The sequence below is a fragment of the Cryptococcus neoformans genome (assembly GCF_000091045.1).
Source record: "Cryptococcus neoformans var. neoformans JEC21 chromosome 10 sequence".
NCBI lineage: Eukaryota > Fungi > Basidiomycota > Tremellomycetes > Tremellales > Cryptococcaceae > Cryptococcus > Cryptococcus deneoformans.
In genome coordinates, this window is record NC_006679.1 from 337865 (window position 1) to 362084 (window position 24220).

Genomic DNA, 24220 nt, shown 5'->3' on the forward strand with positions numbered 1-24220 from the left:
GTGGAAAAGCATTGAAACAAAATCATGACGTGGAGCCTGTTGGTTGCGGTGTTCTATATCGGGCTCTTGTCGGCTGTTGGTCCGAAATCGCATCTTCTGCCCCAACATCAGGGGTGTTCTTGGTTTCGTGGCTTCGCTGTTGACTGCTCTTTCGTACGTTCATCTTCTATTTATCACAAAAAACCCACAAGTACCATGTCCAACTTTATCAAAGCAGGAAGGAAGGTAAGTGTTCTCATCGCCTGCAGTGTTGAGGTACATCTAAAGAAGTGAAGGTTGATTTCTATTTATCATCAATTAGATTGTCGCTATTGGTCGCAACTACGCTGATCACGCCAAGGAGCTTGGTAACGCCATTCCTAAGGGTGAGGTAGATACCTAAAGGACATCAATGCGCAACACTGACTTGATGAATGAGCAGAGCCTTTCTTCTTTTTGAAACCCACTTCTTCTTACCTTGTCCCTGACAATGGACCTGTTGAGATCCCTCGGGGGGTTATCGTGCATCATGAAGGTAGGCGGGAATAATATTCTTCTTACAATGAGAAATAGAGAGCTGATGGCGGTGCTATGTAGTTGAGCTTGGTGTTGTCATCGGTAAGAACGGTCGAGACATCTCCCCTTCTGCTGCCTTCGACCATGTTGCTGGATACTGTGAGTTCTGTCTAAAATATGAGGTTCCGGCTGTGCCGAGGAGATATTAATAGGCCTCTCTTTTTTTAGCTCTTGCTGTCGACATGACTGCCCGTAATGTTCAGGATAAGGCCAAGGCTAAAGGTTTGCCTTGGTCTGCTGCCAAGGGCTTCGATACTTTCTGCCCTATTGGGTGAGTCTTGATTTTCTTCAGTTTGGCCTTTCACTGAGCGATTTCCAGTCCTTTCATTCCCAAGCACTTCATTGCCGATCCTACTAAAGTCGGCCTCCATTTTTCGGTCAACGGTACTGTTAAGCAGTCTGGCCTCACCTCCGACATGATCTTCGACATTCCCCAGCTCATTGCATTTGTCTCTGGTATCATGAAGCTTGAAGAAGGTGACTTGGTACTTACTGGAACCCCTAGTGGGGTGGGAAAGATTAAGAGGGGGGAAATTTTCGAGGCGAAGTTGACTTACCCTGGATTAGATGGTGAGGTCTTGAGCAAGTATGAAATCGAATGCGTGGAGAGGCAAGGAGGTTACGAGTTTATGCCTTAAACAGCGTTGTAAATGGAAGTGGCGCACTGGTGTGTGTGGCTGTATGTAATGCTAGACGTAACAAGAGCAAATATGGTGCACAGCTCAAGACTAATTCATGTATATATATATAAAGCAATAAATACCGTCATTTAAATCGTTTAAACGACCTCGTTTCTTTCGTCTTTTCATTACAATTCGTCAAGATCCTAACAGCACGGACTAATAGTGAGTAATTAAAAGGGAATATGTAGGTCGTACAACTCAAAAAAAACAAAGAACCGGGATAATTAACAAACATTTCAACGTGCTTTTTCGTGGATCCTCTCAGACTATCAGCCCAAACCACTCCACCGGCAAAGCCATCCTTTCCGGCAACTTCCTAGAACTGCCATTTCCAGTACTACAGCTACCCAAGCTGCTATGACTGGAATCACTCTTGACAGACCATTTCCCACTCGCCGGGCTCTCGCTCCTTGAAAGGTAAGCCAAGAAGGAGTGGTCTCCCGCCAATGACCTAGGCGAGATGCGGCCTTCTTCCCTCCTCAGAGGGATCTGAGAGTGAGGGTGGGGACGAGATGGCTTGCGTGGAGCATAGGGCGCTGAAGGGCGCTTAGATTTCTTCTCTGGCGTGTGAAGAGAGCCGCCGGGCGAGAGAAGATCAGAGCGGTTAGTTGGAAGAGGGAACTGAAGAGGCTTGGTCTCAAACTCGCCGTCATGCGAAGCACAAGAGAAGGAGTCCGTAGCCGCAGCTTCACCACAAGAAGAAAGAAGATCTTCGAGTGCAGAAACTAAATCAATGTTCTCGCTAATGGGAGACTGATGACTATCCGTGAATGAATTGTGATCCCTGATCGAAGTAGGAGTGGTCGGAGTGACAACTTTGATTTCTATGTCCTCGGCTTTGCGAAACTTAGTAGCCCAGTCGTTGGAAGACATGATGGGCAGTGGGGGCATGAGGTTGCTACCAGTGGTGGATGAAGTGCTCCGAGGAGTAAGAATCTCTGAGGAGGCAGTCGTACTGGCGGAGCTGACCGGGTGGGCACTAAGAGTGGGGGTGACAGCAGAAGAGGTTGTAGAAGATTGAGGAAGATTAAATCGAGTGTTGAGGGTGAGAGGTGGGGGAGCTCGACGAGCACGAGAGAAAGCTTTGTTATCTGGCAAAGACGGAGAAGTAGTGAACAACGATTGAGGGATAGTTCCGCTGACATCGGCCATCGCCATCTCAAAATCGTCATCGTTCTTGCCGTCGTTGGAAGGAACGTGAGACCAGCACAAGAAGGGGTCTTCGTTTTCCAAATCCATCAAAGGAGTCACAACGGGCCTTTCATCACTACCGGTGCTTGACCAAGAAAGGCGATGTAATCGTCTGTTGGACTCAGGGCTAGGTGTTTGCAAAATGGTCACGTCCGCATCGGTGATCATGGATTCATTGTAAGCGTCCTCAGAGAATTCGACTTCGTTTCGACCTGGTGTGAGGCAGAGTGCTTCGCTAGACGCAATAGCTGATGGGCAACTGTAGATGGATCCCTCATTTGCAAGTGATTCTACGTCTATCGCTTCATGCCTTTGGAATTCTCTCTCAGTTTCGGGAATCTCACAGACAGTGAAAAGGCCACATTGGGAAGGCTCTTTCATGGCAATATGGCGGCCAAGCTTTTTAGTGGCCTGTTTGGGTGAGTGTGGTGCACGGCCGAGGGGGGCCGAAGGGGAGGTAGGGAGAGAAGGTGACTGGAAAAAGAAGGTGGCGAGGTTGGTTGAGGTTTCCTCGGAATATGAAAAGGAGAAAACGGAGGACATGTTGTGGTTGCTATTAACACGAGTCAATAATCTACCCATTTAAATCAGACCTAGTGGGACTTACTAAGTAACGCTTTTATGCCAAAATATATAACTTCGATTAGACTGAAAGGGATGCAATGGGAGAACCAAAGCGATGGATGACGTGAGAACGTTGAGTTGAGATGATGAGACACAGTAGAGTTTGTGTACGAATATGGTTGACTATGGAATCGCTTGTGGGAGCAGATAGGATAGATAAGCGACAATCGTTGGGGTAATGAAAGAAATGAAGTTAAAGATGGACAACGTGAAGTTAAAGATGGACAACGGAGGGAGGATTATATGGGAAAGAACTTGTCGCTCGTATAAGTGATGTGATAAAGGTAAAAACACACTCGAAACGTGATGAAGCCAAAGAACAATAAGGACTATGAGTCGGTATTCCGAAGGAAGCCGGGAAAGGTGTGATGGATGGATCCTCTAGGGGAAGAAAGAAAAATTCTATTGTTCTTCGCGACAACTTTTTTATTGTCTTTTGTAGTCTCGCGGGCGGATGGATATCTTCATTGTTTTTCTTCGGGAAAAAAAAGGAAGACGGCTTTGCGTTCGGGCGACATACCAGGTACAATACCTGCCGCGGGCGTTAATGACTTTTAGCTGTGATAGTTAGTACCATCGTTGCTGGTAGGTGCTCTTTGAGCTTTGACACGATCAGATGGGTGATGGGCGGGGAAGAGAAAAAAAGAAATTCAACTCGCCTTAGTCTCGGTGCTCCTGCGCCATGCATGATAGCCGCGTATGCTTTGCTTTTAAAAGATCGATTTGATGCATGTCTGGCGCTTTGTCTGCCTGATTACTAAGGGACGAGAAGGCAAAAGGACGACATGATGAGGCCGGAAGGAAAGAGCAGCGAGAGATGGAGAGCGAATGAAGGAAGGGCGCGAAGAACAAGTAAACGCACAACGGAAACGCGGGCACCGGGCGGCCTGTGGGCCAGGGGTGAATCAGGCACCGGTTTAATGGGCGCAGCATGGCCAGGGACCAGGGCAGGTCCCGAGGAGATAAACTGAAAGCTCAGAGATGGTTCTTCATACGTAGCTGATAGCTTTGATTGCTACTGATTGCCCATTTTTCTGTCCTTTGCACAGTCATCAGTCCGCGATGAAATTATGTAGTGCCCCCCCATATCATGGAGAGTTGATTTTTGCTGCCAATTACCTATTAGCTCCGGAAAACAGTAACCAGTGTAGGTTGAGGAATGGTCATTCACAGACGAACCATATTCTTACACAGCTCGCCGTAAGTGAGTATGTCGGATGTAGTAGGAGATATAGATAGCGTTTTCCATCATTTCGCTGTTGATGTGGCTAATCTTTTCCATTCCATGTTCTATGGCCACGAACCGCGACGCGTCGTCTCTTTTCTCTTTTTTTATTCCCATGATGATAAGCTTTTTGTTTTTGTCTTGTTGTTTTTTTTTGTTCTTTTGTTCTTTGTTTTGCATTTTATATACCGACGATTGTTCTATTAGACTTCCCAACCAAAGAGCTGAGGGAGGAGAGATTTTTATGCGATGTGTGTAGTACGATTTGTGTCATACTCGCTTCTTGCGATATCACATAGCATTCATTATTGTTATAACTCATATTTATCAGTCCCTGTTCCCTGGCGCACCTTCTGTCCTCTTCTCTGACTATTATTTCTGCTTTCTGCCTTCTATAATCCATGCCGAACTGCCTAAGAGCATGTGCAGAAGGGGGAGATATAGCTCTGCACTTTGAATTTTTTGTAGTCTATTGGCCAACAATCAACGACCAACCAGCGGCCGGCAAGCAAGCTATACATGTGTCATGCGTCAGGTGTTTAGATCCCTATTGCCCATCATGTTTTATGGTTTGGTGTTTTGATGCGTTGGGCGTTGGTCGGTGACGCGTAGCGATGATGTTTGATGTTCTATGTTCCCGCCTCCCGACTCCCGACGCTCTGGCCTCCAACCTATTGATGGATACAGAGGATGGGAAAGGACGGGGATGTCCCCAACGGAGGACAGTTGTTTGTGTATAAGCTTGCTTTGTGTGTTGTTGTCCAATACCGGTTGTGTAGCTCCATTAGCTGGCAGCGAGTAGAAAGCGTCATCGACTTACACTTCTTACTTGTATGAGATGGCCGCTACTTGTTAACATAACAACAAATTATTAGTGTGGTGTGTGTAGTCTGCAGCTTGTAAATACTTAATAATTGTCAGATTTCTTTTTGAGCGTTTCTTTGCTCACCCGAGGGGCCTGTTTCAGGGATTTTAGGGGGCAACCTCTAGACTAAATTCCCATGGTCTGCGCATCATAGCGCTTGGAAACTTGTTTGCAAGGTGCGAATAGCAGACAGCTAGACATACAGTCTATCGCACCCATGGATCGACATGCAAGATTTGATGTCTAGAAACCCTACTTACATATGATGGCTTGCTTTTTGAGATGAGCAGATCTTCGAGGCGGACGACGGCACCCCTCCTTTTTCCTTACTTTTCACAAGCCAGTGACCGGTATCCAGATCGCTTCTATTACGTATATATTTCTTAGCTATCAAGAGCCCCTTTTAGTATTACAACTCTCATCAAAGGGAACGATGATATATGGTTTTGATGAGTTGTCGTCCGTAGTTCTGATTAATATTGATGTTGTCGGACAACATCTCAATCGAGATTCTGGACCGTTGCTGACGGTCGTCGACACGAAGAGTGAGTGGTTAATGTGAGACATGAGCGGGGGGACCCGTTACTCACAACGATCCATAGCATCACCTTATAATCGATTTTAACGATGATTGACTTTCGTTATCTACCGCTTCGTTGCCTCTACGTATAATAAGCCTTTGTGTACGTTGTACGGGCTACGTACGAGCAGTCACTCCCGACATTTTCTGCCACATTGATAAACGCGTCGCGCCGACGCGATTATTTGGGATTTGGCGGATTTATGTCAGGCACCGACGCGCGAACATCACAGCAGTCGACTTCATCGTGTCCGTCGCGACTATTGACTCGTACGGTCAACAATATTTTACGTCTTTCATTCACTATCGAGCGTCTCCTCTAGCCAAGTAGACCTTCAACATAGATCATAATGACAGCAACAATCGACGACCAGGAAAAGAACCAACGATCTAACCCGGACCACGGTGTGTGACTAAATGTCGTGCTTTCTTGCATTGCGCTAACATGTCTGTCAGAGGAATATCAGTACCTCGATCTCATTAGGCGAATCATTAACGTAGGAGAGGTTCGGCCAGACCGTACCGGTACAGGAACTGTTGCTCTCTTTGCTCCTCCTTCTTTCCGCTTTTCCCTCGCCGACAACACCCTTCCTCTTCTGACGACGAAACGCGTCTTCCTTCGCGGTGTCATTGCCGAGCTTTTGTGGTTCGTTTCTGGCTGTACCGACGCCAAAATGCTCTCTAGCCAGGGTGTAGGGATCTGGGATGGTAATGGAAGCAAAGAATTCCTGGAGAAGGTCGGACTTGGCCACAGAAGGGAAGGTGATCTGGGACCTGTATACGGGTTCCAGTGGAGACATTTTGGTGCCGAGTACACTGATGCCGACGGAGACTACAAGGGCAAAGGAGTCGACCAATTGCAAAGGGTAATCGACACTATCAAGAACAACCCAACTGACAGACGGATTATCTTATCGGCTTGGAACCCAAAGGGTCAGTAATTTTGCCAACTCCCTGTGAAATTCTCTGCTTAAAATATATAGATCTTCCCCTGATGGCTCTTCCGCCCTGCCACATGTTCTGCCAATTCTTCGTCTCACTTCCTCCTGCTGATTCACCGGGTTCCAAGCCAAAACTTTCTTGCTTGATGTATCAGAGGTCTTGTGACTTAGGCCTTGGTGTCCCATTCAACATTGCGTCTTACGCACTGCTAACCCATATGATTGCCCTCATTACCGACACCGAACCGCATGAGTTTATTTTACAAATGGGAGATGCGCATGTGTACAGGGATCATGTTGAGCCATTGAAGACGCAACTGGAAAGGGAGCCTAGAGATTTCCCCAAGTTAAAATGGGCTAGGAGCAAGGAAGAAATTGGAGACATCGATGGTTTCAAGGTTGAGGACTTTGTGGTTGAGGGATACAAGCCATGGGGGAAAATCGACATGAAGATGTCTGTAAGTACAGATATTTATCAGACTATCCCTGTAACTAATGATGGCAATGTCAGGCTTAAATCAAGCCCTAGATCCATTACCTTTCATTGCGGCATGTTTTGCTTTCTAGATGTTGTTCAGATTCTATGCACTGGTATCATAATCACAAGTAATGCTGTACAACAATTTATTGCTACAAATATGAAAATCCTTCGCGCGGAATCATTTTCTAAGCGTGACTCTTGGAGGTGGCAGCATTGATGATGTCCTCTCGGCCGCGTATGTCTTCATCCTTTGTGATTTGTCATTGTCGTCAGTTCACAGTTTCAACCTGACAGGTGGTCTAGTGCTTACAGCTGTCTAATAGTGGACACTATGTCCACAGCCTGTCTTTGGTTCTCTGCTTCAAATTCATATCTCTTCTGGGCACCATCTCTCCATACGTTTATCTTGAAACCGCCTCCTCGCCCTGTAAGTTTACATGCAGCTACTAAGGATATGTGGAAGGAGGTCGTTTTCATAGAATCGAAGAATGCGCGGGACTCGGAGGGCATGATCTAACTACGGTATCAGAAAGCGGACACGTGAAGTATACAAAAAATAAACTCACATGAATATAGTCTCCGTCAATCGCCAGTACACGCTCGTGTCGGCCAATAGCAATCTTGCGTTGCACTGTGTATTTCTAAAGATAGATCAGGCCTAATGAGCACCGAGAGTTCCATAACTGTCACAACACTCACTTTATATGTCTGCGTGAAGTCTGAAAGACCAGGACCAAATCTTTGTATTGGTGCAAGCTCCGACTGCCTCTTGAAGATGGAAGCTGTAGCCAGCCGTCGCCTTTAGTTGATTTCAATTATCGACTTTGTGAACTTACCTGATGGATCCCCTCCCCGTCGGTCTTCGATCCTTAAGCCGTGCTCCATCGCCCATTGTCTTCTTACTAACGCAAGATCCGTCTGAACTCCCAAACTCGCAACAGTTCTGTCAAGCGGTAAAGCCAACGTCAGATCAGCCAAGCACAGTACCCAATCCGTAGCAGGCATCTGCAAACGCTTTTTCTTGCAGAGAACCTCGGTAAGATCTGCTATATACATATCCGCAGGTCTGCCAGAGATCATCAATAGCAATTCCTTATGAAGTCGCAAGTACCTACACATTGATGGTAGTGGTAAAGTGCACGTCTGCACTTGCTGTAACTCTAACTCTCAGTCTCACGACATCGCTTTGGGTCGAGCTTAACCCCACTGTAGAGCCCAAGCCTCTTCCCTGCCCCATATTAGCTGCGGTAACAGTAGTCGAGAGGGGTGCAAATTCGGGGGATGAGAAAGAAGACGCGGCGCTTCCTCCTTGGTTGGACTGTGGCAGCGCGAGGCTGGGTCGAGGGGCAGCTGCCGTTTGTACCATAGGACGTGCTGAGAAAGGAACAGCAAGGACACGGGAGGGGCGACGAGTAATAGTGGGTGCCTTTAAGACGTTTTGTTGTACTGCAATACACGTCAGCGGGTTTTAATCAATGTCGACTACTTACTTTGGTTTTCTGTGGCTTCAACTATGGCAAACTGTCCATACGAAAACTTCGATATCTTGCTCTCTCGGTCAAGCGCTGTCATAGATATTAATATGATGATTTCTCGTCTTGGACTAAGACTTACGTGGGAAATCTTCGTCGACTTCTCCATCGTCTTCGACGATTCGCAATCCCCATCCAACAGTACTCCATCTTTCCTCTTTATGACCTTCCTCTTCTAGCTTCGGCTCCCTTCCATCATCCCAGTACTTCCAGAGCCCAAATCCAGTAACCTCTTCTACAGTGGCATCCTTTCTCACCTTAGCGACCACAGGGTGTCCAGGATTCTTAGAATGTGGGAAGTACAGTTCGAGAGACACAGATGGCACACCTGGAGGGGCTGCGACAGTAGAATAAAGAGAGTAAAATGGGTTGATAGTAGTTGCGGGGATAGGGGAAAGGGGTCCAGAGGAATCGTGGGGTGCAGTGGATACTATATGCGGTATGAATTTGTTCAAAGCAGCTGTGAGAGCGGAGGGCTGCGAAGGAAGACTCTGGCCTTGAGGAAGAGGTACCGGAGAGAAGTCAAGGTGCTCCATTGTGCTTACAGTATCGACAGAAGCTCTCTTTGAGTCGGGAACAGCGGTTGCTTCTCTACCGCCTTCCCTGACATCTGCCTCGGCAGCTTCCTCTTCGTCTACATCGCTTCCTTGATCTTCTAGACCACCCACCAGACGACCTTCAACCGTTTGCGTCCCAGTTGTGGGTTCTATTCCTATAGATGAACCCCTATCTTCCGGAGTAGCCATTGTGAGTACCCCATCTTGGCCCAAACCGGACCCATTTGACATCTGACTAGACGACAACGCTCGATGTAATAGGCCCCCGGGCGCATTTACCCCAAGATCTCTTCCGGTGCTGAGCATACTCGAGGTTATATGCTTTGGGGACCCTTGTAACGGCGCAGGAGCAGGAGCAGAGTCTGCCCTTGGCCTTCCTGAAGGTGAGAAAACATCTCCAGCGGTAGTTACCTCTGGCAGTCTGCTAAAAAGTTCTTTGCCTTTGGACGTGGGAGACTGGGGAGCGGTGATCGAGTTGTAAGAGTCGGCTCTAGCAGCTTGTCCTCTCCTCGATTCTCCCGGAACTGCATGCCGACCAGATACCCTCATGCCTGCCCCTCCTATCTTTCCTGGGCCCATAATAGTCTGAGTATAATTCAAACCACTTCCTCTACGTGGTTCTTCTGCATCACCATTCCTCATTCCAGGGGCCGAACCGGAGAGATATCCTTCTTCTAGTGGTGGGGAATCAAGTGCCCGTTTAATTTCTGGCCACCGTTCGATGTCCGACAATCCAGAAGCATTGATGTAAGGGTTCGCAGCAAAGGCAGGATCGAGGGAGATGATGCGAGGAGTTATATGGTCGTCTGTTGTTCGGAGGGATGACAAACGTATTGCTTGCAGCATGTAACTGTAGATAGTCTCGTTAGACCCATTACAATATGACAATCTAATAACACTCACTCCACGTCAGATATCATAGCCATTTTGAAGGCTTCAATGTTCGCTCAAAGCGAAGTCCCTAGGAGAAGCGGAATGGCCTGTCCTTTGTGGTAGATTCACATGATTTAGAAAACGTCTGAGGAGTGCTAAGATCAACTCACCCCTCTTATCTCTCCTTTATATTGTTAGGTCTAATCAATAATTATTACAGAGCTGACTCTCATCTAATAACAATCGAGCTGACACTACTCGAGTACTCGTACTCCCCACACAAGTCCAAGATCAGATCGCGAGGAAGTAATTAAGTATAGTACGAGTAGTGGAAGAAGAAGTCACTGGTCGGCCCCCGCCGTTGTTTGTTGCTTTAAAGTGGAAGCATAAATAAATATACCACCTCCACTCTTTGTGCCTGGATTGGCTTCTGCTGCCAGAATTTCAACTACAGGATTCATTGAACGCTTTTTACAGCTTCACCATTGAAAAGCCCGGAAACCATGTCTGGAACACTTATTTCTTCCCTCGTATGGGTTCCCAGAGGCCGTGCGGCGGAAAAACCCAAAAAGTATCAGCTCGATGAAGACGAGATCGAACGTGTAGGCAAGCTCGGCGGGCCTGGTGTTCTCGAACAGCTCAAGAGTGAGATAGCGGCTGTGGAGGATGGTGAAGAGATGGAAGGCGGTGATGAGGAAGAGGACTGGGAGGACGAGGATGACGAAGAGGGTAATGAGGAGGCAGACAATGACGATGACGACGAGAAGATGGATGAAGACAAGGAGCCCGAGAAGCCATTTGACCCTAATGACCTATCAGCTTTCAAGATGGACGAATACGATGAAGAGGAGTCCAAAGGCGTTGGTAAGTATTTATCGTATGTATCAATTAGTTTAAGCTGACCGAATGCAGCGATGGGTGCTTTCGCCAACATCAAAGGTCTGACATATTATCGCGACAACGAGGAAGATCCATATATCACCCTCAAGGAGGTTCGTGTCTTGCTGCTGATGATACTACCGACAATTGCCCATCGGCTAATTCGTTTTAACAGGATGAAGAAGAAAACGAGGACGAGGAGCTTGTTCTCCTCCCCACAGATTCTATGATTATCTCTGCCCGAACGACCTCCGACCTCTCATCCCTCGATTTCCATGTCTACGCCGATGTCGACGAGAACCTTTATGCGCACCATGACCTTATGCTTCCTGCCTTCCCCTTGTGTGTGGAATGGCTAGACTTCTCTCCTGGTCCTGATGCCAACGGTGCTGCTCCCGAAGGCGCTAAGCCCGGTAACTACGTCGCTGTTGGCTCTTTCGACCCCAGTATTGAAATATGGGATGCCGACCTCGTTGATGGTCTTTATCCCCGGGCTATCCTCGGCCCATCACCTTCGCTTGAAAAGCCAGAGGCCAAACCCCTTGGTACCGGTAAGAAGAAGCGAAAACAAATGGTACAGCCTGCTGCCAACGCCGACTACCATGTCCAGCCCGTGCTTTCTCTTTCCTGGACACCCAATCACCGAAACCTGCTCCTTTCCGGTTCTGCCGACGGTACTATCAAACTTTGGGATTTGACTCGTGAATCACCCATGGGTGCTATGCGCAGCTGGGACAAGGTCCATGGTGGTGAAAAGGTTCAGGCTGTGGAGTGGAACAGGAGCACCGTCGGCGGTTTGGACAAGGTCTGCCTGAGTGCAGGTTATGACAGGACGGTCAAGGTTTGGGATGGGCGAGCGGTGGACGAAGCTATCGGATTGCAAGTCGCTAGTGACATTGAGTGTGTCAGATGGGACCCATGGGAGCCTTACTCTTTCTACGTACGTTAAGCTCATCCCGAGCTAGAGTATCAGCGTGACTAACTTAGTACATTGTCTAGGTTTCTTTGGAGAATGGTCTCATTCTCTCTTACGACTCTCGAGTGCTCTCATCCTCCAAATCGTCATCTCTTGCTACAGGCTCCTCCAAGTCCTCTGGCTTCCTTACTACCGCTCAACCTAAATTCACCCTCTCTGCGCACGATGGTCCTGCTTCTGCTCTTGACATCAATCCCCACATCCGCGGGTGTATCCTTACTGCGGGCATGGACAAAACTGTCAAAATTTGGAACGTCCAAGACGAGGAATCTGAAGGTATTCCCCGCCGCAAGAGGGAAATCAATCTTGCCACCTCACGAGACCTTGGCCTTGGTAGGGTCTTCGCCGCCCGATGGTCACCTGATCCCGAGACACCACTTACAGTTGCGGCAGCCGGTAGCAAAGCGACTTTGCAAGTGTGGGACGTGGCCTCCAACCCCGGAGCAAGAAAAGCGTTCGGTGAGAGGCTGAGAAGACATGGGCGGGAGTTAGGTGAGATCAAGAAGGGTGGCGGTATTGTGGCTGTTGACGGAGGTGAAGAGGAAGAATCTGAGGGAGAAGAGTAGATGACTTAGAAACTGATGACTGATGATGTGTATGCAATCTCGTGCTTGCTTGCATGTTGGAGTCTCTGGCATCATTCCATTATGGCTTAAAAACAATGTAAAGTAACTTTTTGGCGTATAAATAATGTTTTAGAGCCAGTTCTCGTAAATGAATAACAATGCCGACAGTGCTATATGGAGTAATTGTTCGGCGAGGCATGGTTGTACTAATGAACTACGCGTTTCTTATGTATTTCCCGACGCCCTAGTGATGTTTAAAGAGAATGCTGCATAATAGTAATAAGAAGAAGACGTTGAAAGAAGATCATCCGGTGTTGACATCAGTTTGACATCAAGAAGTCTGCTGATATCAAGTTGACGTCTGAGGGTGTCCCGATCTATGTGGGTGCTGGGGGGTTGGTTGCCTTGGGCGCCTTATCAGCAGCGGATAGCTCAGCCTCATCAACGGCGTCACTTCGGCGCTTCTTTCATGTACTTCTCCTCATTCTACTCTGTTACCGACAAAATCATTACATATACCCTCCAGTTCAGGATTTGAACAACTCAGTTTACTGAGATATTGGACCAATCAAATGTATCCACGCAAAGCGGAGACACAATTGGATCACATATTGCGTTCACCCCCTTCGGCTCCTCCCTCGTAATCTCTCCATTACGTTACACTATCATCTCTCAACAATCGCCGCGGGATAACGACCCTCTACATACGAATGAGGCTTTCCATATGATTTGGAAGTGAGTAAAGCTGTGTACATGGTGCACTCCCTCATCACTGTACTGGGCATTCACTTTGATGGGGAATCTCACACCGCGCATCATCGGTCGATTATCGCTGTCAGCGCGTCCGTTTCGTTTACGAAGATCTCTCAGCACCCGTCTGGTATACCAACAAGGATCCGGCCTGCCTCACTATCGCAATGGCTCCAACTTACTCACGAAATGCGTATACCGAACATCAACAGCGTATAGAACGGCCTGACGGCTCATGGTCCATCCACCCCTGCACCATTTCTACCGTCCTTTGGTGGTGTCAAAATTCAACACAAACCTATGCAGCTTTCGACCGTTTCTGACTTAGTCCCATATAATGCAGCCCAAAACCAGTAATTCTCATATCCGCTCCCCCTTGCTAGACCAGCGACACGACGGATGTAGAATATGGTTGGTCTCTTGATTAAGTTTTGAATGCATAAAAGACCCCTTCCAGAGACACATTCTCATCCCTTCCTTCATTCACACTTCCCAATTTTCAAACAGAAGCTCCTACGAAACAACTTCAAACCGCTTAACAAACAAACAAAGCTACCTACAATCACAATGGTTCGCAACATCACCTTGACGTCTTCGTAAGTCTTTTCTTACTATGTAATTTTCTTCATTGCTAACTTGCTTGCAAACAGTATGAAGACTAAGAATACCGAGCGTGCTAGCCGCAAATCCCGTCCGAACACTCCTCTCACACTTACTTCTATCGCTTCTTCACCATCATCTCCCAGTATCAGGTCGAGCCCTGTCAGCCCCATGAAGTTCGTCATCTCTTTTGAGGCACTTTCCCCAAACTGCGCACCTCGGTGGACTACCAAATATATGGGAGGTACTAGAGTGCTTCTCAAGAGGATTGCTTGAGCCATTACATGCCCTATCATGTAAGTGATCTGTGTTTGAATTACCGCGGTTCAAACCGACCTCGGCTCCTCTCAAGATTGCCGCTCGTCATGACACAATACGGGTGAATGGACAATGAGATAATGAGCTTTCGATATCGTATTCTAATTATTATGTTCCTATAATGCATGCTGGTGTTTCGCAATTAATCTGAAGGGTTCCATCATCCCGGCGGCAAGCTCGAAACGAACGTTGATGAGGGTCCGTGCGCGCGGTTGTCCGCCCGTGCGATTTTTGGACTATTATTAAGACTAGGTGCGTGGCGCGAAAATCAAACGCGTCGGCGGCGACGATGTGACGATACCCTACCACGGCAATTCGGAGTTATAGATATGAGGCGCGACTGGGAGAACGGTAAGACCGCCGGCCCTCGCCCAAGAAGTCACGTATGTATTACTTATATGTGTTTATCCCTTCGATCGATCTATGCAGCGAGCAGGATTATATAGTAAACCGAGGATCGAAATGTCGAGCGCTCTTTCAAGAAGAAAATGAGGGCTTGCACTAATGGTACAAATATTTTATATGCACCAGTTGCCATTTTTTGCTGGCAAATGGCGACTCGCAAGCTGGTTGGGGTTAGAAGAATGAAGCGGCCCTTTTGAATTACGACTTTTGGATTACGACGGGGAGCTTTCCAGCTACTTCTTGTTTGAAGGCTAGACTATGATGTATGAAAAGCCGGCAGGCAGAGGTTCACTTTCTTATTGGGCCATGTGTGCACTGTGAATTCACCGGTTGTATTATCCGAATCATCGTTATTTGCATCGTGAGGCCTCCACAAGAAGAGATGATGTCGTACCAACTTGGTACACAACGGAGGATATTCTTAGTTTTCAGAGTATTCCGAGCTGCATCGATGATAAGCAGGGAACGTGAACACTGTGCTCTTGAATTCAACAGCGTTATTTAACCCCAAAAGTAATGCTTAACATCGATATCGTTTTCGAACTTTGGATAAATACTCGCCATATCCATGTCTGCAGTACTGTAGATTACTATTCATAAATCATCAGTAGCCACTCATCCATCATCATTCATTATTATCCGTCTTTCGTTCAATACCTGGCTGCCGTCACGCATGCAGGTATTCTGGAAACAGGATACAGAGCAAAAAGCTAATGTTCACGTTACGTACCTGAGCACCACTTGAAATTCGTGATTCACCCATTAATCTCTGAAATTGATTGGATTGGTTTTCATCAAGTTTCGTGGATGTCGGATCTAATGAGGAACGCGTCACATGAAAAAGGCTAATGTTGGCTGATGCGAAATGCACAGAGCGCACTACTACTGGTTTTGTAATATTCTAAACCATCATGAAGCACCACCTGCAGTTCATGCGTCCAGTTCGTAATTCCCACGGCTAATGTGTTTCCTGAATATTACCCGTGCTGCATGCAATTTGGTTGAAATGCATTCAATGTATTATGTATTAGAGATTTTGAGGACTCTGTATTCCAATGACAGTGACGACGAAATGTGAGCCAGAACGCCGGTAGATGGGATTCGCAATGCGTAATGATTGGTAGCCAAGTTTGCAAGTTTCTGAGTTTCTGATTTCTGCTCCAGCTACGTACAGGGGCGTTTCACAGAGGTGACGGGGGTTGGAGACGCGTCTGGTTGGTGTCCCCTTAACTTGTCTTCGAAGAGCGGCAATAAAACGAATGCATACATGGCGTCGGCATCAGTAGAACGTCGACGTTAAGTGGTCTGTGGTGTCCCAAAGCATACATGTATCGCAATCAATAAAAGCCAATACACAGCATACACACACAGTTGAAAGCCATAGCGACGCGTGCATGAGCCAGGGATAATTAAAGACTCAGGGGTTGACGCGACTGACATGAATTTCGGGTATTGGTGCCTGAAAGCGAATACCGGGCCCATGGATCGATTGCATGGGATTTCGACATGACGGACCGAGGGAGTTGTCGTTTCTCACTGATTTTCCGCTACTTACATTCCGCTTTCCCACTCCATTTACCCCGCTTCCTCCCCGCCACCCACATCGTCTCTCCTACCCGCCACATATATACTTAACTCACACATCTACGCCTTTTCCTTCCTTCTTTCGCTTCTTGATTCTTTCTCCGACGGGCCTTATCAGTCTCATCATGCCCACTTCCCCGAAACGGTCCCGCTCTGAGAATGACATCCTTGTCCCTCTTCCCAATCCCTCAACCTTCGGCAGCTCGTCTCGTAACTCTCTGGCTCCTTCCACGTCCACGCAGCCACCATCTGCTCTCCCTGTCACACGACGTCAAGCACTGACGCGCTCGCGTTCAACCTCATACAACGTGTCCTCTCGTGGCGTGACCACTCGTCGTAACTGCGCTTTGTCAGCTTCATCCTCCGTTCCCAACGTCGGCTTGCCTTCTGGCTCCCTGATCGGTAATGGGGATGGCCTTGGCCTTGGCATTACTATTCTTCCTTCTAGGTCGCGTATGACGGGCACAGGTATGCTTCTGCGAACACAATCTACGCCTATGTTATCTACGACGTCCCAAGCGTCCTTAAAAGCCGTAGCCGCCGGTGCTGACTCAAGCGGATGTGTTGAAAAGTCCGAAAAAGATGGTTTCGACTATACGAGACTACGTAGAGGAAAGGAGAATATTCCTCCCAAGAAGAATGAAGAAAACGACGACGACGCGCCGAGAAAGAGGCTCAGGATAACTAGTCGAAGTAGCTTCAGTGACGCGTCTGGGAGGCGAAGGAGTGGTAGTGTTGTCAGCGTAAGGAGTGAAACCAGTGGTAAGTGATATCTAGGACCAATTGGCGAAGCTAGACTAATAAGTATATCCTTCAGGTGGTCGACATGGTTCACTAGCTCCTTCTACGTCCTCTTCTTCCATTTCTTCTTGGGCCACCGGCTATTTCCCTTCTCCTAATCCCAGTGAATCTTCCTTTTGTACTAGCAACTCGGATCTCCCAACTCCATCTCGCGCACTTGAAAAGTCGTCTTCCAGCTCCGAAGTGCCCGATACCCCGACCAAATCACGCATCAATCAAGCCACTTGTCTGCTCACTCCTCCACCATCTTCCCCGGAATTTGCGACTGAAGTCATTGCAAACTTCAAACCAGCTAGAGAAGCGAGTCCTTATAAACAACTCAAGGCTGCTCTTCGTCTTTGCACCATCTCTGGATATACCGCCAACGATATGATTGTCGGCCGAGAAGAGGAGAAGGCTGCAATTTCCCAATACCTTTTTGATGAGGAAAATGACAAGGACGTTGGTATGTACGTGTCAGGCCCTCCAGGAACAGGGAAAACCGCTTTGGTCACTGCTTTCGGCAGGCAAAAAGCCGAACAGGGATGGAGAGTGGTTGAAGTGGGTTGTATGGGCCTCAAAGTCAATGACTTGTGGCCCAGGTTAGGAGACGAACTTGGTTGCGGGAAGACGGAGGAAGAGGTGACGAAGTTCGTAAAACTAAATGCGTCGCAAATGTGAGTCTCACACATGTTCTTCGGCTGTTTGCAACTGACATACGCATCAGCCTTATAATCCTGGACGAGGTTGACTCACTTATGCCTCCAACTCCTTCCACAGTGCCTCCAGCTACTTCTCATCTTTTCGCCAAGCTTTTTTCTCTTCCTTTTGGTTCGCCTAACACAAAGCTTATTGCTATCTCCAATACCCTCGATCTCACCATCCGGGCCCGTCTTGTCCTTCCTAATGGTCTTCAACCATCCGTCCTTCCTTTCAAAGCCTATGGTGCGCCAGAGATAAGTAACATCGTCAATGCGCGTATCGCCACCGCCAACATCCAGGATATTAAGGTCGACTCAGCGGCCATAACACTTCTCGGTCGAAAGGTGGAAGCCCAAAATGGTGATCTTCGAATGTGCCTTGGAGTCCTCGGTTCGGCTATCTCTCTCGCCGAGGCCGAATGGATAAAGAAACGCTCGCAAGCAGTCAATGATCCGTCCAGGAAGGTACCCATGATCAAGGTTGCCATTCCCCATATCATGAAAGCCCTGGCATCTTATACCGCCCAACTTCGTGCTTCTGCGGGATCATCTACTGGTTCAACTTCTGCAGCTGGCAAAAAGATCAAATCGGTTCAGCTGCAAGGCAAGATGGTCCTTGTGGCGTTATTGGTCTATCTGGCTCGTTCAAGAGCTGGTATGAATGGCTGCCCCGCTCTTGGCACCACTGTTTCACCACCTGGCACCCCTGCAACTGGGTCCGACATCCCAGTTGCCGCACTTTACGCTACTTACTCCTATCTCCTTTCTCAGTCATCTTCCCCCTTCCCTCCAGCCGCGGAAAGTGACTACCAGGATCTGCTTTCCAATCTTGAAACCTTGGGCTTGATTAGTCTTCCGTCTGGCACTGGCAAGTGGGCTAATATGAGTACGAACAAAGTAGTGCTTTGCGTAAGGGAAGAGGAAGTGAAAGACGGTATGGGCTTGTTGGAAGGACAGGATAAAGGCGTAGGAGAGGAAGAAGTCAAGCGTATTTGGGAGAGAGAGGTGGCCAAGGTTCAACGGGTGAAGCAGCGATTGGGAGCGGGCGTCGAATCATGATCATTAAGCATGTCCTTCGAAATTAGTTTGGGACATTTCATGCCTAATAAGTTAATGTCTAAGTTGTCAATAGTCTATATAGCTGTCATGTATATGTGTACATATTTGTTTTTCCGTATATATTATTAATGTTTATATTATGCCACTGGGCCCGGGTGTCTTCTCATTTTCTAACAATTATCGACACATTCAACCATCGACGCACGGACAGATAATACTCCGATATGCGGGTGCAGCGTCGCGGGATCAAAATACGGGTTCAGGGATATATTACGTCTCTGCTGCTTAGTTGGAATGAAGACATGTCGCTTTATGTGCATACACGTGAGCAGAGCTTCTTTCCAGTATTAACTTTTGTCTGGAGATGTGGAAATTATGACTGAACACTAAAAAGTAAAATCCGCTGTTTTAAAAGCGGCAAAACGGAAACAGGCACGGTCAGTATAAAAAGATATGATAAGCTTCTTAAGTAGCCCTGAATATAGATCGTTCCTGAAACCTTTAGCTTAAAGACTCCTGCGACGAGTCCAACCTTTGATATTGGAGGCATTTACCATTATTCTGCCATTCGGTCTCCAGAATGGTCAACTCAGGAGGTAGACAGCCCAAACGAAGTAGAGAATGTCCTCAGTATTAGTAGCATCTGAGCAAAATGTGGCTGATTATGGGCTAGATCGAAACATGAAGAGAAAAATGGATCAGTGCTGGGGCGACAGATAGAAGAGTGGTATTATGTTTCTTTTTGGGCACAGCGATGGTCATTTTATGAGCTCATAGAAGAAGGGAAACTATCCCTCAGAAACATTCCATTTTGCCCTAGTAAAGCTCCACCCCCATCCGAGACCAGTGATGAGCCTTTTATTTGAAGCCTTCGAGCATCCCACGATCACTCACCGATCCACATACATAAGATCGATGAAGCGATAGAAGCCGACATGTTTAGGGAAGTACTAAGACCTGGAAACCAGCCTCCAGGAGTGATTCCTGGTGTGGTTTTGTGAAGATTAAAGTTGAACATAATATTGTTCATTGGAGTGTAGACCCTTTACTGTTGGGACGAAGAATGGCAGAACTTAATCGAGAGTGTAAATATAATGAGTCTGGGTGATTCAATGTGGCTACTAATTCCAGACCAAGTTCGAGAGGAGGCACTCCTTGTTCGTCAAGCGGTTTTGTCAGAGGGCCCTCCTTCAGAAGGCCATCATCTATCTCTATTGAGTCCTACCTAGCTTGAGGTTGAGTAGGCCATGGTAGACTTTCATTAGAAAAAATCATTTTACGTATGTCACGAGAGTTACCCAGAGAATAGCACCTTTTTTAACAATAACAGACTGGCCCATATTTTTTTACAATAGTCTATCATAGCTGTCATCTCGTCGTTTCTCTTCTTACTACATGATGATCATAGATATTATAAATGAGGAATGTCAATCAAAACAAAAGTCCATTAGATACTCATCTCCATTAATCGCCATCTGAAAATGTCATAAAAACGCGCCTCCATTAAACTTTGGGACCAAACCCAAACCTCAGTCTATCATCTGGCCTCAACCATCTTCCCTCAACATACTTTTGTTTGACAAATTCCTTCATCCCTTCCGGCCCTAGCGGTCTCGGTTCTTCATCCCCTCTGGTTGCTTCCCATACAGCGTTCCCTCGAATATTACCCCACTCTCGGGCTAGAGCGATCTGTTCCGGGGTCCAGTTATCCATGTCGACACTTCTTGCTTTGGAAATGTGAGTTCCCAGCGATCTGTGTATACCGATACAGCGGATACAAAGGAAGAGCACGATAGGAGTATTGTGCAAGCCTAAGAGTGTCAATTTAACATCCGCCATTGTGCAGGTCTGACAGGACTCACTGATAGTTGCCCATCGACTCGCCTTCATCCCACCATGACAGTCCGCACATCTCGCGTTCCCTTCTTCAGATGCAATCTTCTTCAATTCCTTTTTATCATCGGCCAAATCCTCCGCCAACATTGTCGACCCATCATCACTCTTCGATCTTGTCAACCCTTCACCACCTTGATGCTGAGCCAGCTTATGCTTGTTTGCGTGAGGTTTCCTGATAGCTTCACTCTTAACTCGGCGTTTGGCACTGCTTGGGCTTTCGGCAAGAGACAGTACCCCGTGTCCGCCGCCGGAGCGGGAAGGAGGTGAGGCGCCTAGACCGAGACCAGCCATTTCCAGTACACGATTCTCGATATCGTTATCCGCCCACGAAGATTTGGCTCCAGGAGGGGTGCTAATCGGAGGCAGAAGCTGGTTGAATTGTTGCTGAAGAGGTTGTCTATCAGGAGCAGAGGCAGGTAAACTTTGGCGACTGCCAGCCCTCCCAAACGTCGGTCGAGGAACCTCAAGGCCACCGAATGAGTTGCGTTTCGCCTTTTCGGACGGTTGGTCAGCCATGTGCGCCGCTAAGTTGATGCTACTTGTCGCGCCGGTCATGGCATTCGTAAATCTCTCTCCACTCTGCTTCAACACTTTTTTCAAGCTCGTCTTCCTAATCCTCGCTTCTCCACTTGTCGCTTCTACAGGTGTAGAGGGCATTGACTTACGGCCAGTCTGGATGAGCGGAACAAAGCCGAGACTCAGGTTGCGGGCGGAAAATCCGAGGTTGTATTTGGAGCGGGCGGGGAGAGCGTGGTCGTCGTATGCACCTGATGGTCCCCGAGCTTTGGCTTGATCGATAGTGCGAACGGTGGAAGTACCGTTGATACATGATTCAATAGCATTGCAGATGGCATAGAGCCATTGCTTAACATTTGCATCAGTAAAAGCCTACAAAAGCTTAGTGGAAGACATACCTTCATCTCTTGGTCAGAGGTAGCTTGGTATAATCGTCGTCCTTGTGAAGGGGTAACAATCTCAAATACTAAATCGCAGTGTGTAAGCCTAGTCCATGAAATGAAACATCAATAAACCTACCGAACCGCCTATCCGTCCCTCTTCCCTCACGTACACTAGCAAATTTGAGGTCAATCACCGCATGCGCTCCTCCTGGCGGACCGGAAATATCCCGATACTAGCGTTTTCATCGGTCAATCACGAATTCGATTCAACTTTGGGAAAAAGAGAACATACTTCGTAGATACTTGAATGGTCCAAAACGACCCAGTACTTTTCCCATTTGCCCTTTGACCCACTCCCTTTTGTCAGTCCTTCCCACGTCCCTAATCCCCATAGAACACCCTCCTTCTTCCGTCCAGCTTCTTCTCTCAATTCATCCTCGTCTCCTCCTGCGCCTAGCCCTCCCACACCACCGACACCCACATTTACTGTGCCAAGGATAGCAGCTGCACTCGGATGTCCGAGACCAATCTTCGGTACAGGGTGCGGGGAGACGGACGTCATACTCGGGTTGGGGCTGGTGCGTGAATAGCTAGTACCGCTTACGGGCCGAGAGCTGTCCATGCTGTGTCTCACTTTATCGCCCGAGCCGACACTGAGACGCAAGTCGGGACTGCTCTCAAACGGCGAAGGAAGACGAAGAGAGGCATCATAATCACTTGACCCAGAAGCCGAGGTAGAGGCGATATAGGGAGAGATGTAGTCACCACTTGGCATATGGACAGAATGTCGGGATGGCATATAAGGACGGGCGTATTCTTTGGGGGGCGGTGGAGGAGGCATGCTGGAGGCTCCTGAAGGGTATGGGACGGTAAGTGTGGGTGACGTCGGGGTAAACGCGCTGAGTGGAGAATTCATGATTGCAGGTGTAGAGGCGGTGGTAGGGGAGATGAAGGTGGGGGAAGTGACTATGGTTGGTTGATCAAGCACTTCCGAGTGGGTAGGCAGCTTGACGATGCCTGTTGTTGACACTCGAGTAACACCCTCGTTCCGCCTGTCAGTCCGCATGTAGCCATCAAAACTGGCTCTAAACGGTCTTTCGGATACTGGAGAAATGGCAGCGACAGAGTGAGAGCTGCTAGAAGAAGAAAGGAAATCTTTTAGACGACCACCCATAGACCGACCAAACTTGTGTTTCTTTTGCTTCTTGTGTTCCACTCCAGAAGAGGAGACACTGGCCATTGCATTTCCACTGCCGATATTCCCCAGTCCAAGACCTTCCCCCAGTTTGGCGCCAGATGGCTCATCAGCGCATATCGATTCGTATTCGCTCTGCCGTTTTGCAGCGGCCTCTTGCAAGAGTCGAGTTTGGTCATCCCTTCGAGCCCACGCTGAAAGCAAACTAGCTCGGGTGTTGGAGAGTTGTGATAAACAAGAAGAAAGAGTAGATTTCAATTGTTGATTAGATTGTGCAGGAGAGGATGATCTGCGAAGCTGATGGGGTCGTACATGTGATGACTGCCGTATAGCAGCCAGGGCATCTTCGTCGATCTCCTTAACAAAACCAGGCTGCTCGTTCAGCATACTAGCTACCCAACCGTAAAGCGCGACAAGGAGGTTCAAACACTCTTCCGAGCTGGGTGGGACGGCAGATAGTAAAAGAGAATGGTGTGTATACCGAGTGAGATCCCACTGGGCAAGTCGCACAGATTGGGCCATATCATGGGCAGGTTGAAGATTGCCAGACGCAGGGGCCGAAGATCCAGAGGTTTGTTGAGTATGTGAGGGAAGAGTAGGTGATTGTGGGGCGAGATAGACACCTGTGGCATGGTAGAATTGCTTGGCTGATGACTGCTTTGTGTTAATCACCGAAAGCCATCAAAAGCAATTCAACACACCTCGTACTTGGTTTGGGCACCACCACCAGCGAGACCTCGCCTTTTCAGATGAGCCTTCACATCTTTCAAACCCTGCTCAACTCTCACGTTCATCTCTTCCCTTTCTCTCCGTCGCTTTTCTCGGTTCACTTTCCGAATTCCGTCTTGGTCCCAGACGCCGCCTTTCTGTTTGTCTGTTTGCACACCGTATCCCGTCTCCAGCCACAGACCTAATTCGCCGACGGCACCAAATAAATCATCTTCGGCTTTCTCAAGCTGCTCTGACAGAGTATGCACGACGGCAGCATAGGCAAGGACTGATTTTGAAAAACGTTTGAGAGTGGTGGCTGAACCGTCGAGAGCTGAAAAGGTGTGTTTGAGTAGTAAAGAGTCTGGCATGGGTTGTATAGGTAGAAGAGTATCTCGCACAGAGGCTGAGCTTGAAGAAACTCCTCTGGAAGGCTGTGATGATATATTGCCTGAGCTGGCTCTGGGAGTGTTGTTAGTGCTCTCATCGCCGTGATCTGGATAGCTGATGGTAGGATAGTCATCGTCTGAGGAAGCTGTTGAAAGGGTGGTGGGGCTTTTGAGGGGGGATGCCGAGGGGAATGGTACCTGGATATGGGACATAGTGGGCTGTGAGCCGGGCATGGAGATACAGCTGCAGGTCCAGGAAAAGAGATGTTTGCGGAATAGGGAGATGCAGCGGGGCGGGACACCGTCACAACAAACAATCCTCGTGGCTTTGAAGTCACGTGACTTGTGCCCATGACGATGGGACATTCTCGTGCCTTGAAGACTTTGCCAGAGGATTCAAAAAAAGGT

At 48.0% G+C, this 24220-nt stretch overlaps 8 protein-coding genes across 8 annotated transcripts; 5 read left to right on the top strand and 3 right to left on the bottom strand.

Annotated features, from left to right (window-relative positions):
* The first annotated feature begins 126 nt into the window (after positions 1–126).
* On the top strand, positions 127–1308 carry CNJ01210 (mitochondrion protein, putative). The gene is made up of 6 exons (XM_567499.2): positions 127–225; positions 302–365; positions 422–514; positions 577–654; positions 724–826; positions 875–1308. The coding sequence occupies exons 1-6, from the start codon at positions 196–198 to the stop codon at positions 1191–1193; spliced, it is 687 nt and encodes a 228-aa protein (XP_567499.1). The 5' UTR covers positions 127–195; the 3' UTR covers positions 1194–1308.
* CNJ01220 (hypothetical protein) lies at positions 1283–3857 on the bottom strand. Its single transcript, XM_024657941.1, has 3 exons — positions 3713–3857; positions 3037–3611; positions 1283–2982 (listed from the first exon to the last, which is right to left on the bottom strand). The coding sequence occupies exon 3, from the start codon at positions 2970–2972 to the stop codon at positions 1500–1502; it is 1473 nt and encodes a 490-aa protein (XP_024513664.1). The 5' UTR covers positions 2973–2982; positions 3037–3611; positions 3713–3857; the 3' UTR covers positions 1283–1499.
* A 2136-nt stretch (positions 3858–5993) lies between these two features.
* Positions 5994–7297, top strand: CNJ01230 (thymidylate synthase). Its single transcript, XM_567501.2, has 4 exons — positions 5994–6128; positions 6180–6656; positions 6707–7122; positions 7176–7297. Exons 1-4 carry the CDS (start codon positions 6074–6076, stop codon positions 7179–7181), a joined length of 954 nt encoding a protein of 317 aa, XP_567501.1. The 5' UTR covers positions 5994–6073; the 3' UTR covers positions 7182–7297.
* Positions 7213–10375, bottom strand: CNJ01240 (regulation of cell growth-related protein, putative). The gene is made up of 10 exons (XM_024657942.1): positions 10278–10375; positions 10138–10214; positions 8760–10084; positions 8636–8710; positions 8261–8591; positions 7982–8211; positions 7845–7927; positions 7712–7786; positions 7456–7658; positions 7213–7393 (listed from the first exon to the last, which is right to left on the bottom strand). The coding sequence occupies exons 2-10, from the start codon at positions 10158–10160 to the stop codon at positions 7324–7326; spliced, it is 2415 nt and encodes an 804-aa protein (XP_024513665.1). The 5' UTR covers positions 10161–10214; positions 10278–10375; the 3' UTR covers positions 7213–7323.
* Positions 10376–10600: 225 nt separating this feature from the next.
* On the top strand, positions 10601–12570 carry CNJ01250 (conserved hypothetical protein). The gene is made up of 4 exons (XM_567503.1): positions 10601–10971; positions 11020–11099; positions 11162–11926; positions 11986–12570. The coding sequence occupies exons 1-4, from the start codon at positions 10611–10613 to the stop codon at positions 12526–12528; spliced, it is 1749 nt and encodes a 582-aa protein (XP_567503.1). The 5' UTR covers positions 10601–10610; the 3' UTR covers positions 12529–12570.
* Positions 12571–13007: 437 nt separating this feature from the next.
* Positions 13008–14330, top strand: CNJ01255 (hypothetical protein). The gene is made up of 2 exons (XM_024658763.1): positions 13008–13874; positions 13929–14330. The coding sequence occupies exons 1-2, from the start codon at positions 13714–13716 to the stop codon at positions 14152–14154; spliced, it is 387 nt and encodes a 128-aa protein (XP_024514444.1). The 5' UTR covers positions 13008–13713; the 3' UTR covers positions 14155–14330.
* Positions 14331–16151: 1821 nt separating this feature from the next.
* CNJ01260 (DNA clamp loader, putative) lies at positions 16152–18825 on the top strand. Its single transcript, XM_024657943.1, has 3 exons — positions 16152–16947; positions 17003–17642; positions 17693–18825. The coding sequence occupies exons 1-3, from the start codon at positions 16311–16313 to the stop codon at positions 18723–18725; spliced, it is 2310 nt and encodes a 769-aa protein (XP_024513666.1). The 5' UTR covers positions 16152–16310; the 3' UTR covers positions 18726–18825.
* A 1254-nt stretch (positions 18826–20079) lies between these two features.
* On the bottom strand, positions 20080–24065 carry CNJ01270 (conserved hypothetical protein). Its single transcript, XM_024657944.1, has 6 exons — positions 23417–24065; positions 21813–23369; positions 21657–21753; positions 21536–21603; positions 20588–21485; positions 20080–20536 (listed from the first exon to the last, which is right to left on the bottom strand). Exons 1-6 carry the CDS (start codon positions 24044–24046, stop codon positions 20229–20231), a joined length of 3558 nt encoding a protein of 1185 aa, XP_024513667.1. The 5' UTR covers positions 24047–24065; the 3' UTR covers positions 20080–20228.
* Positions 24066–24220: the final 155 nt, after the last annotated feature.